The 13,796-nt window shown below is 38.5% G+C and overlaps 1 protein-coding gene across 5 annotated transcripts in view; it reads left to right on the top strand.

Annotated features, from left to right (window-relative positions):
• actn4 (actinin, alpha 4) overlaps positions 1–13,796 on the top strand; it is a 64,242-nt gene that overhangs the window by 46,315 nt on the left and 4,131 nt on the right. The window contains exons 4-20 of one of the 5 annotated variants that reach the window (XM_067451317.1): positions 2,984–3,070; positions 3,182–3,269; positions 3,647–3,725; positions 4,685–4,766; positions 5,911–5,996; positions 8,102–8,194; positions 8,381–8,611; positions 8,808–8,955; positions 9,176–9,326; positions 9,450–9,558; positions 9,641–9,781; positions 9,901–10,083; positions 10,193–10,327; positions 10,426–10,605; positions 10,744–10,890; positions 11,897–11,977; positions 12,374–12,439. In XM_067451317.1, coding sequence (XP_067307418.1) covers positions 2,984–3,070; positions 3,182–3,269; positions 3,647–3,725; positions 4,685–4,766; positions 5,911–5,996; positions 8,102–8,194; positions 8,381–8,611; positions 8,808–8,955; positions 9,176–9,326; positions 9,450–9,558; positions 9,641–9,781; positions 9,901–10,083; positions 10,193–10,327; positions 10,426–10,605; positions 10,744–10,890; positions 11,897–11,977; positions 12,374–12,439 — 2,087 coding nt within the window. Of the gene's footprint in view, positions 1–2,983; positions 3,071–3,181; positions 3,270–3,646; positions 3,726–4,684; positions 4,767–5,910; positions 5,997–6,329; positions 6,416–8,101; positions 8,195–8,380; positions 8,612–8,807; positions 8,956–9,175; positions 9,327–9,449; positions 9,559–9,640; positions 9,782–9,900; positions 10,084–10,192; positions 10,328–10,425; positions 10,606–10,743; positions 10,891–11,896; positions 11,978–12,373; positions 12,440–13,796 lie in introns of all 5 variants that reach the window. The other 4 variants (XM_067451315.1, XM_067451316.1, XM_067451313.1 and 1 more) reach the window with 4 other exon arrangements.

Below are 13,796 nucleotides of genomic sequence, written 5' to 3'. Positions count from 1 at the left end.
AAAAAAATAAAAAGCTTTTTAAAAGTTAACATATCAGGGTAATCAGTATACTAAAGAACATAGAAAAGTTTTTAACAAGGACTTAAAATAGACAAGGAAGGGGTCAGCTGGATCTCTAAAGGCAGGGTATTTCAGAGTCATGGCCCTGCTACCACAAATGCACGCTTTAGTCTAGCGCGTGGAACGAACAACAAAGCCTGATCACAAGAACGTGTACTTAATTTCACGTTATTGTGTACTCAAAACTAGCCCAGTCGTGTTTCAGAGGGGTCACCCGCTAAAAATCACATTCCGGGGGTCAAATCTGTGTTTTTTGGTGGGGGTTCTCCTGCTGAAATTTGCGTCCCCTGGGCTAAATATCACATTATTGTGATTACTTCAACCCACAGACATGAAAAACAGCAACGGCATCTGTGTTAAAGTCTTGCTCCTCCTCCTAATGAATTCTGGTGCGGTCCTACTGTAAATATGAACAGAACAAAGACATCTAAACAAACCAAAAACGAGACATGATGTCACAAGATGCACCCCTATAAAGGACAGAAGGCTCAAGCAAACCTGTTTTTTCTCATCATAGTCATGATGTTAAGTAGCCTAGAAATCTAGACGCACTCTAGCTGCAGCAAATATAATCTGCCACGAGTGTCGTCTAGCAACTCTCAATACCCTTCAGAGCCGTAAACGCTGGTCGGGCCAATCACATCGTGTATAGAGTCGGTGGGCGGGGCTTAAAAAAATGACGGCCGAGTTGCGCATACGCGTGCTTCTAGTAAACACAGAAACTGAATCAGCTTTGACCGCGACTCTGGAAGACTTGGAGTTAAGCTTTTCTCTGAGAAAAGAAAAAAGAAAAGCCCTCAGATTGAGCCCTGTCAATGGTGAGTGTCCAGACCAAACATTTTGATGTGGGTCTGGCTTGTCAGGCTAGATTTTCAGTTCAGTACAGGCTGAACCTTCTCACAGCAGATCTGGCAAATCTTCGTTTGTGTGTGTGACGGAGAGATTCCTGCTGTTGTTTTGACTCCTTTACACATTTTATAAGCTCCTCACGAGTTCTCAGCTGATCAAAATATCGTCAAATGTAGCTACACGCATACAACGAGCACATTTAGCCCAGCACACAGCATTGTTTGGGATGTTCGGCAAGATCCTTCACAAAATATTGGCTGTGTTATAAAAGCCGGCCTATCGGGTTGTGAACGTATCCCTTTGCCTTTAGGTTCGATATCTTTAGGTTGAGTGTTAAAATGCCAACGTGAACGCTAAGCGGACTCTGAGTGCGTTTCTAAACGCTTACCTCTATTCATATACGGTTATTAGATTGTCTGCTATGCATGTATTGAAAAGTTTGGGTCTCATGCTAACCAAGGCCGCATTTATTTGATGCAAAAATACAGAAAAACTGTGAAATATTACGATTTATAACACATTTTTAAATATATTCAAATAGAAAAGTTGATGTATCCCTGTGATAAAGCTGATTTTTCAACATCATTACTCCAGTCTTCAGTGTCACATGATCATCATTCATTCTGATATGAGGATTTGATGCTCAACAAACATTGGTGATTATTATCAATGTGGAAAACAGTTCGTAGATACCACTTAATATTTTGTACAAACAATGATAAAAAAAATTCCACAATCTTTCATAAATGGAAAGCTTGGTGACACTTTATTTGACAGTGTCCTTGTTAAATATGTTACATGTACTTACCATAGTAATAACAGTAAATTATGAATAATTACATCAATCAAACCCCAATTTTACAATAACCCTATATTAAGCACATGTAGATCATTAATATTACTCAGTACTTAAATACAAAATTACACCGTAACAATGAGACCGTAAAATAGTGTAACCAAGAGTTTTTCGCATTTGTAACATTACAAATAAATAATTTTTAAAATTATTTTGTAACACTATAGTGGTCAATTTAATGGGTATCATTTTAAAATAAGGTTCATTAGTTAACATGAACTAATAATGAACTGCACTTTTAAAGCATTTATTTATTTTTAATGTTAATTTAAACATTTACTAATGCATTATTAAAATCTAGTCAACATTAGTTAAGTGTGAACTAACATGAACAAACCATGAACAGCTGGATTTTTATGAACTAACATTAACAAAGATGAACTAATGCTGAACAGAGGTGTTGGTCATGTTAACTCATGCATTAACTAATCTGAACCTATACAACCTTATTGTAAAGTGTTACCCTTTATTGTATATTTTCTGAATAAAATGAATCATTTAATTTTTTTGTCACTTTATTACAATTATTTATGATCAAATCAAAATGCATGTTTTCCATTTTTAGCATCTAAGGCCGGGGACACACTGCAAGCGTGCCGTGAGCGTCTCGGCTGCGTGGCGTGTCCGTTTTTATTTCGGCTCCCATGTTAACCGGTTAGCTTTTGCATACTGCCTGCGGAAAACGCGTGCATGCTTCAAATAGAAGAGACGCCTATTTTTCACGTGACACGCGAGCGTGTTGTAAGCGTTTATTGGCAAAATAGTATAGGAAAAGATGTTTATATGCCATTTTGACACGAATATATATTAATAAATGACATTTTCATATTTGAAAGTCTGTAGGTAAACATAAATGCAGAGATAGGCCTATTTGTAGTAATAAAAAACAACATAATTATCGATTTTGAAATATTAAACCTGTCAATACAGAACGAAATATTGTGTAGCCTATTTTGCCGTCAATACCATAGATATGTATGGCCAATAGGCTACTGCCGACGTTGTCTTTGCTGTATCAATAGGCAATATATTTATATTTAACATGAAGTATAGGGCTTCCCCGTACATCAATACCAGCAGCAGCGCTGCGTCAGACACGCTTCTGGTGTGCAAAGACAGAGAAAACGCCAGGCAGCCGCCCCGCGGCTGACACGCAGCAGAAACGCCACGCTTGCAGTGTGTCTCCGGCCTAACAGTTTTGCATGTCTGTATCTGTAGAAATCGTGGATGGAAATGCCAAGATGACTCTGGGAATGATTTGGACCATCATCCTCCGCTTCGCCATCCAGGACATCTCAGTGGAGGGTATGATTTAACCCTCTGATTGTTTTAGAGCATTTATGAACAGCTCAAACATACTTTGGAGAAGAAAAGTAAACAGACTTGATGAATGTCCTGCTGTTCCTCTCTCTTCAGAAACCTCCGCTAAAGAAGGACTGTTGCTCTGGTGTCAGAGAAAGACGGCTCCTTACAAGAATGTCAACGTTCAGAACTTCCATATCAGGTTCGAAACTGCTATTAGTGTTTATTTAGAATATTATCACCTATTAGTTTATCTAGAGTTGTTTTATTTGACTGATCCAGGGATTGTTTGTGTGTATGTCATTTTGATTGTTTGATTCATCCAAACATAGGTTTTGCATAAAGCAGTGGTATGGATGTATTTGAATAAACAAATGAACAATAATAGCTGAAGATGAGCGATAAAAGATTACACTTGATATTTAAATATTGCTTTGCAAACAAAGTTCCTTCAGTGTGTAAAGTCCAACACTGAATGCACGAATGCAGTTTGTAAGCTGTGGTTTGAGTGCTGCCCTCTTCTGGTCAAAGGAAGGAAATGCAAAGTACTTGACGCTTTCTTGTTCTGTTCTTCCACAGCTGGAAGGATGGTCTTGCCTTCAATGCTCTGATCCATAGACACAGGCCAGAACTCATCGATTATGACAAGCTGAGAAAGGTGTGTATTGCATGGGGAAAAAAAGTATATTAGGAGGTTTAGGAATTTTCAGTTCTGAATTTGGGGGAGACTTTGTGCAATTCAGCATATTATTATATGTGGAGCTGAGCGTAATATACTCTTATTGCAAAGCTAAAAGTAGTGCTAAAATAGTTAAACTGAACAGCATGATTATTTTGCTCACAAATGATTATTAATCTTCTCTTTTTAAAAGAGATTTTTATTTCACATTTCATCAGATGTCAAGCACATTTAAGAGAACTTTTTACTGCATCGAGTTTGCTGATTTACTCTGTATCATATATATTAATACACACTCTACATAATGAAAACTGGTAAAACTTCAGAAGCTTCTCTCAAAAATGAAAACGGCCCTTATATTAATTTCAGTAATTCTAAATTATGATAATGATTATGATAACACTCCCGTTAATTGAAATAAAGTTGAAGCACTAACATTATTAACTGGAAATATAAATTAAAACTAAACTAAAAGTGAAATAAAATTAAATTAAACCTAAATGGCAATAGAATAAATGACACAAAAGTGCATAACGAAATTATTAAAAATGAAACTAATATGAAAATTAAAAATATAGGAATTAGTACGTCAAATCGATTAATCAGAATTAATCATATCTAACATGAAAGCTTGCTTACATAATGTGTTCGTGATACGTAGTAGTATTTTATATATATATATATATATGTATGTGTGTGTGTGTGTGTGTATATATATATATATATATATATAGTTGTACATGTGTGTGTGGAAGTGTCTGTGTATAAATACCCTGCTGTACGTGCATTTATTCAGCCACCACAATTGCAAGCAATAGTTGAATTAGCTCAATTATTTAATAGGGTTGATGCATGTGTAGAACTTAATGAATGATGGATGTTTTTGTCCTGTGGTAAATCTGTGGAGGTCATGTGAGTCTTTTATTATGTGTTAACAGGACGATCCAGTGACCAATCTGAACAATGCTTTCGAAGTGGCGGAGCGATACCTCGACATCCCCAAGATGTTGGATGCAGAGGGTATAAACTGTTCTGTCCTTGTGTGTGTGTGTGTGTGTGTGTGTGTATGTGTGTGTGCGTGTTGATGCCTGTGCAAGCATGTTTTTGTACTGCGTATTGCATATCAATTGTTATTCGTGTAGCTGTCTGTGCCTGTGTATGAAATCGGTTGTGCATGCTTTTGGCTGTGTGTTGTGTGTGTGTGGGCGAGAGAGACTGAATGAGTTGCTCTATTAAAGTATGTGTGTTTTGTGCATGTCAGCACATGCCTTGTATTTCCAGGAGTCTCCGGCACAAACACCCACACTTAATGTCCTCTACAAACAGTGTGTTACCGTGGTAACATCCCTGAGCGTTATGTTGTTCTCCCTCAAGCATGATCTCTCCAGGATCTCTGATCCACCTGCTGCACCGGAGCGTGTTTTATTGTTTTGTGTGTGTGTGTGTTTTGTAACCCTGAATATAAGGCTAAATCCCAATTTGCACACTATCCCTTCTAAATAAATTTAGATGGATGGTAAAATCTTTCTGAAGGATTTTAATATGTATCTGTACTTTCTTTTTTAGCTAATAGTACCTACAGGGTGCTTGACATTAACTTTTTTGCTTGCCTGCAACTGTGGCTAGTGGTTGAATATTGTGAATTTAGACATAGTTTAGTAATAATTTATAAAACTAGATTCTTGCACCTCCAGCAGTACAGCAGCGATTCAGGGACATATGTCTCAATACTGGCACACGTGGCTATTTTTGGTATAGCGCCTAAACAAAATCTCCGGAGACTTTGACTTATTGCGAGAGGACTCTTTTTGCGCAAATCTTTAATGGAAACCCAGCTAGTGAGTCGTCATGCAGGCTACAGGCAATGTTAGATGACATTTTGTTCACGTGTCAACAAAAAACAGCATAGACTAAAAGAATGATTCTTGGGATTTGTTATTGGCATTGATTTAAAACGAGAAATCAATATTGTCATCCTAGCCCTTCTCAAAAGTATGTCCCTCACCTGCGAATTGAGCTTCAGCCATTTGTATTTTCCATTGTGTGTGTGTGTGTGTGTGTGTGTGTGTGTGTGTGTGTGTGTGTGTGTGTGTGTGTGTGAATGAGTGCAAGTCCTGTCTGCATCCTTGTTTTGTGCATGTGTATAACTCTCGTTTCCCTTCAGACATTGTGAACACAGCACGTCCAGATGAAAAAGCTATAATGACCTATGTGTCCAGTTTCTACCATGCCTTTTCTGGAGCCCAGAAGGTACACCACGACCCCTAACCCTTCGGCAGCTCCTCTTTAGCATGGCTTTTTCCACCAGTACTAGAATAACCTGGTGAAGGCACGCTCGTGTGTGTCTTAACCCTTCTTCCTCTGGCCTACGAATCCTTTCTCAACAGCGGATTGGCTTTTTCTCTCACTTTGCGGGTTGCCAGGGTTATAACGCAGGATTTCAACCCCCATTTCCCTTTCAATAGGGGAGCCCATAAAATGCATAACCATCCCCTCCTCTCTCAGTGGGGACACACAGGCTTTGGGTTGCTTTGCTTCACTGCTGTCTCTTTCTCTCTCTTTTTTCCGCTGGCATTGCTATAGATATCGTGGGCACTCTGCGGCCGGATGAGAAGGCTATTATGACCTACGTCTCCTGTTTCTATCATGCCTTCTCGGGTGCTCAGAAGGTGAGAAACCTTTGACCCCTGACTGCTGGCCCTGAAAACTCTTAAGGTGCTTTAATACCTGGTTTTCTCGTTTTGGTTTGTTGTATTTTGCTCCAAACGGATTAGCAAAGGACTAACATTAAATGTTCCCCAATGTCCACATTTAAGGTAATTAAACAACATTAGCCACATGTCCTAGTAGGACTAACGCTGGTTGATAGTGTCATATTAAAAAAGCTACTTCAAAATTCTTGTAAGTGCTCTTTTCACAACAATGTACACAAACATAACCAATTTGGATGAACGTTTTTATTCTTTCTGGTCTTCCCACTTCATTGGCTTGGGATATGGCACTGAATTGTTCTGGATTAGATATTTCAAACACACCAGAAGGACGCCATGTTTTAATGATTCTTTCTTTTTTTTTTATTCCAGTGCATGCAAACTTTGAGTCAAAAATTGAATCTTAGAAGAAGAAATCCAGTCGGCAATTACAGGAATGTCCGATTTATAGCCAATTTCATTCATAATCTAGGATATATGCAAAAACCAATGCAATAAAACCAGGTGTGAAAGTGACTTGAGTTCAGGCCACTTACCAGTTTTGATTCATCACAGCTTTGGGCTTCACTATACCCAAACCATTGCCATCACCCCTATTTATATATGCGGTTATTTCTAACGGTTCTTCTGCTATCATTAATACTCTCAATGGGGTTTACTGGTCTTGCATAACCTTCTTTTAAATGCTGCAAAGGTGAATTTCATTTTTTGATGTTTTATATTTGCACTCGGTGATGAAGATTGCAACACAGTTGAGGACAATGTTGAGTGTAAATATGAACATGACAATGCAATTGGCTATAATAAACTTCATAAAGCCTACATTTAAAACACTGAGGTTACTACTACTGTTTGTAACGTTAAGCCCACTTTTACATTAGTACTTTTCTGTAACGTTTTGATGCTGCATATGTTACAGTACACATGTGGAACTCATTTATTTTTCCATGCGAAGTGAAGCCAGAAACTTCTCATCATAATTGTTTAAATGTGCCTTTAGCCTTTTACACAAGCGTTTTGAACACTTTCTGTGTTTCAGTGTTAGTTAATGCTGTAGAGAACCATGAAGAGATCCTCCAGTGGTGGTATAAAAATTGAGAATGCAAATTTGATTTTCCAACTAGCATGTAAATTTTGCAGCTAGACTTCACGTTTTCGAAACTAACCAATTTTGGTGTTTGCATGGAATGTCAATTAGTATAATAGTTAGCTTCCAAGTGACGTGTAATGTTGATGTTTAACTTCATATTTATTTAATTTGGCTAGTTTACGCATGTTACTGTATGTATAGCACATTATTAACTTACAACACTTGGAGTTTTGTGTCATTGTGTGCTCAAAACATAATTTGCGTGTTTGAATGTAATTCTAAGCCACATTTTGCTAAACCCACCAACCCAAAAACCATTAAATATTTGATCATTTGTGTAAACTAAAGCAGCATCTTGACATTTACAGTTCTAAAAACAATTTTTTATACTTCTTAACTGAAGTGTACTGTGTATACTGTATCATACTACTTTAAACATATGGTATACACTACTGAATATATTTGTGTAGTCAACAGTATGCTGTTTTTTTCTTTTTTGAATATATGGAAAATCTTGTATGTAATACGGTTGTAACTGTACTGTTCTGTGATAGGCTGAGACAGCAGCCAATCGTATCTGTAAGGTGTTGGCAGTCAATCAGGAGAACGAGCACCTAATGGAGGACTATGAAAAACTGGCCAGCGATGTGAGTCTAAATCAATTTAAGATTGTTGTTTGTGTGCTATTTAAGTAGACATAGATGCACTAGAACCTGAAGCATCTAAATGGTTAATTGAGCATCTATAAACCTATTTCTACACAAAGTGCTTTTAAAAGAGAGGAGAATGTTTCCTATTGAACCTATATTCATGTACTCTATTTATCCCTGTAGCTGTTGGAGTGGATTCGTAGGACAATCCCATGGTTGGAAAATCGTGCTCCAGAGAAAACCATGACAGAAATGCAGCAGAAATTGGAAGATTTCCGCGATTATCGTCGGGTTCACAAACCACCCAAAGTTCAGGAGAAGTGTCAGCTAGAGATCAACTTTAACACGTTGCAGACCAAACTCCGTCTGAGCAACCGACCAGCCTTTATGCCATCTGAGGGACGCATGGTGTCGGTAAGAAACCCATATAATAGATGCACAATTCAGTTAATAATAACACTTGTAAAGAATAGCTTTTGTATAGCTGTGTCACTAAGCATGTAAGTCTCATCAAACACTGTAATATTTATTGTTGTTGGCTCTCAAGTTGAAACCATTGACTCAATCCTGAAAGGCATTAGGCTGATAAGTTTTTTTTTTTGTCTTTTAGGATATTAATGGTGCTTGGCATAAACTGGAAGGGGCAGAGAAAGGCTATGAAGAGTGGCTACTGAATGAGATCCGTCGTTTGGAAAGACTTGACCATCTTGCAGAAAAGTTCCGTCAAAAAGCAGCCATCCATGAGAGCTGGACAGATGGTATTGCCGATTGTTCACGTTAACCTAAACTGATCACACCAATTGCTGTCAATAGACAGTGAGAGGCTCCTCTTTGATAACTCTTTCCGTTATCTGAAAGTTTTTTGATTTTATGAATATTTAATTTCATGAGCCTTGTGCGCTAAGCAGAAGTCTTACAGATTAGGCATGTGATCTGAAAACTAGATAGATCCAAATTGATCTGTTTGTTTGTGTATAGGCAAGGAGGCCATGCTAACACAGAAGGATTACGAGACCGCAACGCTGTCTGAGATCAAAGCTCTCCTGAAGAAGCATGAGGCATTCGAAAGTGATCTTGCTGCCCATCAGGACAGAGTGGAGCAGATTGCCGCCATTGCACAGGAGCTCAAGTGAGAAAGCAACAAATAATGACAGATTGGGCTAATTAAACTTGCTGAACAATCAGGCTGTAGGGCATGAAAGTTTGGAAAGTTTAAAGGAGTGTTAGTGTTCAAACTGTTTCTGTATTATAGTGAGCTGGACTACTACGACTCCCCAAGCGTTAATGCACGCTGTCAGAAGATCTGTGAGCAATGGGATGCTCTGGGTTCCCTCACACAGAACCGCAGAGAGTCTCTTGAGGTATACATGAATTCTTGGAGCGACACTTTTTAGCATAGTCATACATTTTATCATGTTAACTGTGTGTGCATCTGCTCTGCAGAGAACAGAGAAACAGCTGGAGTCTATTGATGAGCTCTACCTGGAGTACGCCAAGAGAGCAGCGCCATTCAATAACTGGATGGAGGGAGCCATGGAGGACCTTCAGGATATGTTCATTGTACACAACATAGAGGAGATCCAGGTACTTTGTTTCATTGCTGGTATCTTTGGATTGTCCATTTCAGAACAAGCACAAGGGAATAATCAAATTGGATGTGAGAATCCTTTCCCTAACTTCTTTCACCCTTTCTCTTTATGCAGGGACTGATAACGGCTCATGAGCAGTTCAAATCAACTCTTCCAGAGGCAAATAAAGAGCGGGAAGCTATCCAGGCCATCCAGACTGAAGTCCAGAAAATCGCACAGTACAATGGCATCAAACTGGCTGGAAACAATCCTTACACCTCCATCACCCCTCAGAGCATTGACAAGAAGTGGGAGAAGGTGAGAGATTTTTGTATCGGCGAAATTGCTTGCAATCTCAACTGATTTGTAAAACTACGCCCGTAGATCTTGAAGCAAGACTTGATGTTATCTCCCATCTATGTTGCAGGTGCAGCAACTGGTTCCACAGCGTGATCAGGCTCTAAAGGAAGAACTCGCACGTCAGCAGTCTAATGACCATCTCAGACGCCAGTTTGCCAACCAGGCCAACATGATTGGACCATGGATCCAAAATAAGATGGAGGTATTGTTGCCTCTACTTCTGTATTATGTCTTTGATGATCTTATTTAAGAAGAAAAATACAGAAGGATTAATCTGTCTACATGGCATGATGTTTGTAGGAGATCGGGCGGATATCAATCGAGATGAATGGAACGCTGGAAGATCAGCTGACCCACCTTCGTCAGTATGAGCAGAGCATCATCGAATACAAACCCAACATCGACCAACTGGAGGGAGACCATCAGCTCATTCAGGAAGCACTTATATTTGACAACAAATACACTTCTTACACTATGGAGGTATGCAAATGCAAATATTCAAATTGATCATGTTGAAACCATGCAGGAACCATAGATGAAATAGTTGTGTTCCCAGCTAGTGTTAAGCTTGTTTGGCTATTCACACCAGTCTTATCATTGCCTTTTTCTTCTCTAAAGCACCTTCGTGTTGGTTGGGAGCAACTCCTTACTACAATTGCCCGCACCATTAATGAGATCGAGAACCAGATTCTGACTCGTGATGCTAAAGGCATCAGCCAGGAGCAGCTTCACGAATACCGCACATCTTTCAATCACTTCGACAAGGTCAGGAACTCTAGTGCATGTTTGTCCGTGTTTTAAATGGGCATAGTTACTTAATAAAGGGCAAAGAATAAGTATTTATAAGATGAATATCAGTCTAGGCCACTGTATTAAAGGAATGGCACTCAAAAAAAAAAGTCACCATGTCAGGACTGGTTTTAAGACACATAAAAACCAATGGTGTTTTTCATCACTGATGTCAAACCTAACACGGTAGCGTCTTCATTTTCCAAGACTGATGATAATTGGGAGCCTAAGATCTTGTTTTCTACTGAACAAAGAAAACAATATGTTTGAAATGACAAGATGGTGATATTTTTTGAGTGAAATATTCCTTTAATATGCATAGGGTTTGTGTTTTTTTGCAACACTTAGCAATGACATCTTAGCACCAGCCAGTTTGGAAATACACATGACATAGCAGAGGATTAAAGTGTCCATATAAAGAAGAATATGAAAGATTTACTATATGCTGCTGCAAGGCTGTTTTATTTCAGGGTGATTGATGCATGATAAAAATAGAGCTCAATTTAAAGATTTGGTTGAACTTGTGTTAATATTTGCTCCATTTTCTCCACTTATTCTGGCACTAACGGGAGGGAAAACAGCTGAAATATACTGTGTGTCAAACACCTCTGACCTGATGTAAATATTTTCTAGTGGAATTGAAGTAATGAGGGGGTTTTAGGATAGAGTGGAGAAATTTAGAAAACTGATATAGTACTTTCACAATGGCTCTCTAATATCACAAGCCTCATGTTTTGTCTGACATTCATGAGAATCAGGTCACTCACTGTCATTAGTGTGTTTTTTTATTAGTCATGTGACTTGTTTACCATCAGCTCATATGTCTGACATCCACAATTTTGTCTCCATCTTTTTTTTGTCATGCCACTGCCTTCATCCCACACATGCTGCTATGTCATTGTGTACTGGTATCATCAATCCTCATCTGCATGCTCTGATTGGTCCATCCACTGTGGCCCCTTGCGTGATTGGCTTACCACAGGACCACAGTGGTGTCTTACAGGCTGAGGAGTTCAAGGCTTGTTTGATCAGTCTGGGTTACGACGTTGAAACCGACAAACAGGTATGAGCACAGCCAGAGAAGAAAAGTTATAGTGTGTGTGTGTGTGTGTGTCTGTTTGCGCTGCGCCACTCATTCAGTCCATCATTCACTAACTCCCTCACTCACCTGTTGTGATGCTGCTTGAAATGATGCCCTCTGCAGGTCAGCTAAGGTTTTTGCTTTTGTTTTTAATGTTTCTCACTGCTTCCTCTGTTTTCTTTTTTTGTTCACTTGTCCTTGTCAAAATTTCCCTCCACCTCTTACTCATTTTCTCTACAAACACACACTGATTCCTCTACCAAACCCTCTGTTACCTTCACTTCTGTTTGTGTACAACCTCTTGGTCACCCCAAATTCTCTGCTTTCCACATGCTTCCTTCCCGTTTCTTTTCTCATCTTTCCCTTTGCGAGCTGTAGAAACGCACAGGGATAATGGACAGCGACGATTTCCGCGCACTGCTCATTTCCACTGGGAACAGCCTGGTACTGCTACTTCCTTTCTCAATCTCAGTTTCTCCTGAAGTCCTGCTTTAGCTTGCTGTAAAAAATTGATCTGCTTTGTCTGGTATCATTGGTTATGGTTTTATATATTTTATCTAGATTTTAATTTAAGATCTGTAAAAGAAAAGTGATTACTGAAAAGATTCTAATAGTCCTTAGTAGTGTTGTCAAAAATATCAATATTTCGATATGTATCGATACTGGAATATCTGAAACGATACGATTCTCAGTTTTTACAGTATCGATACGCTGCGCTCTCCTCTCTGACCGTCAGCGAGTTGACACACACCGGCATATTCTCACTCAGCCCGGTTAACCTCTGAGCACGGCGAACGCGCGTTCTGCTGGACTTTTTCCTCATGACAGTGTGTTAGTGTTAGTGTGTGATCGGTCTGAATTTCGCGCGGGATTGCACATAATTAATTCTACTAATCCCCGCAGATTTCGTGCTCACATCTGAAGTGCACACACACATAGCCTACCGTAATAAAGCCGCCTCTGACATGATACAAGTGCAAACATTTGCTTCTTTTTCCAGCTTATTATTGGTCAAATAAACTCAAAAAAATTATCAGTGCACATCTGGAAGAGTATTATGTGAACACAGTCGCAAACAGTTCAGGAAGAACGAGTAACAGGAACAGTGTTTAGGATCCATGCGTCCGTTAGTCTTAAAGGGACCGCAGTCATTTGTTATTCAAACTACAAAAAGACAAACGATCAACTGCTCTTGACTGATCAACTTGTGTAACTTAAATAGTTTCATCTGTACGCTATTTAATTTTTTACAAAGAACATTATCATTATTATCAACATTATTATGTTGTTTTAAATGTAATTACTATGCATTTTTTAAATTCAGTTTCTTATCTGAATGTTAGACCTACCAGAAAAAATAAAGCAGTCTGTTTAATTTGTATCTTCTATTCTATTGCATTTATTTGTGCTATTGTTTGTAATCTGTTTATTTGTTCTTAATTTATTACTGTTTACTCGTCTTTTTTAATTCAATTTACCATTCGAAATCAAGCTTTCTTGTGCTGTGTGTAAGCTATTGAAACACAATTACCCCATTGTAAAAAATACATTGAGATAGCAAAAAGTTGTGAGAGAATTTTAATAGTAATTGATCAATAATTGTTCAAATCAAAATGATGCCCAACCCTGGAAAATGCTGGCCACACTAATTTTTAGTGAAAAATAACAATGAATAATAACAAGTTCTGTTGTCATATTAAGCATCTTATCTTTTTTTTTTTTTTTTTACTGTGGTATCAATTTAGTATCAATATATCGATATTTTAGGCTGGTATCGTATCGAAGTCATAAATTTGGTAAC

Source organism: Pseudorasbora parva, chromosome 8 (genome assembly GCF_024679245.1).
Source record: "Pseudorasbora parva isolate DD20220531a chromosome 8, ASM2467924v1, whole genome shotgun sequence".
In the NCBI taxonomy this organism is placed as follows: Eukaryota; Metazoa; Chordata; class Actinopteri; order Cypriniformes; family Gobionidae; genus Pseudorasbora; species Pseudorasbora parva.
This window is presented reverse-complemented; position numbering and strand designations above follow the sequence as displayed.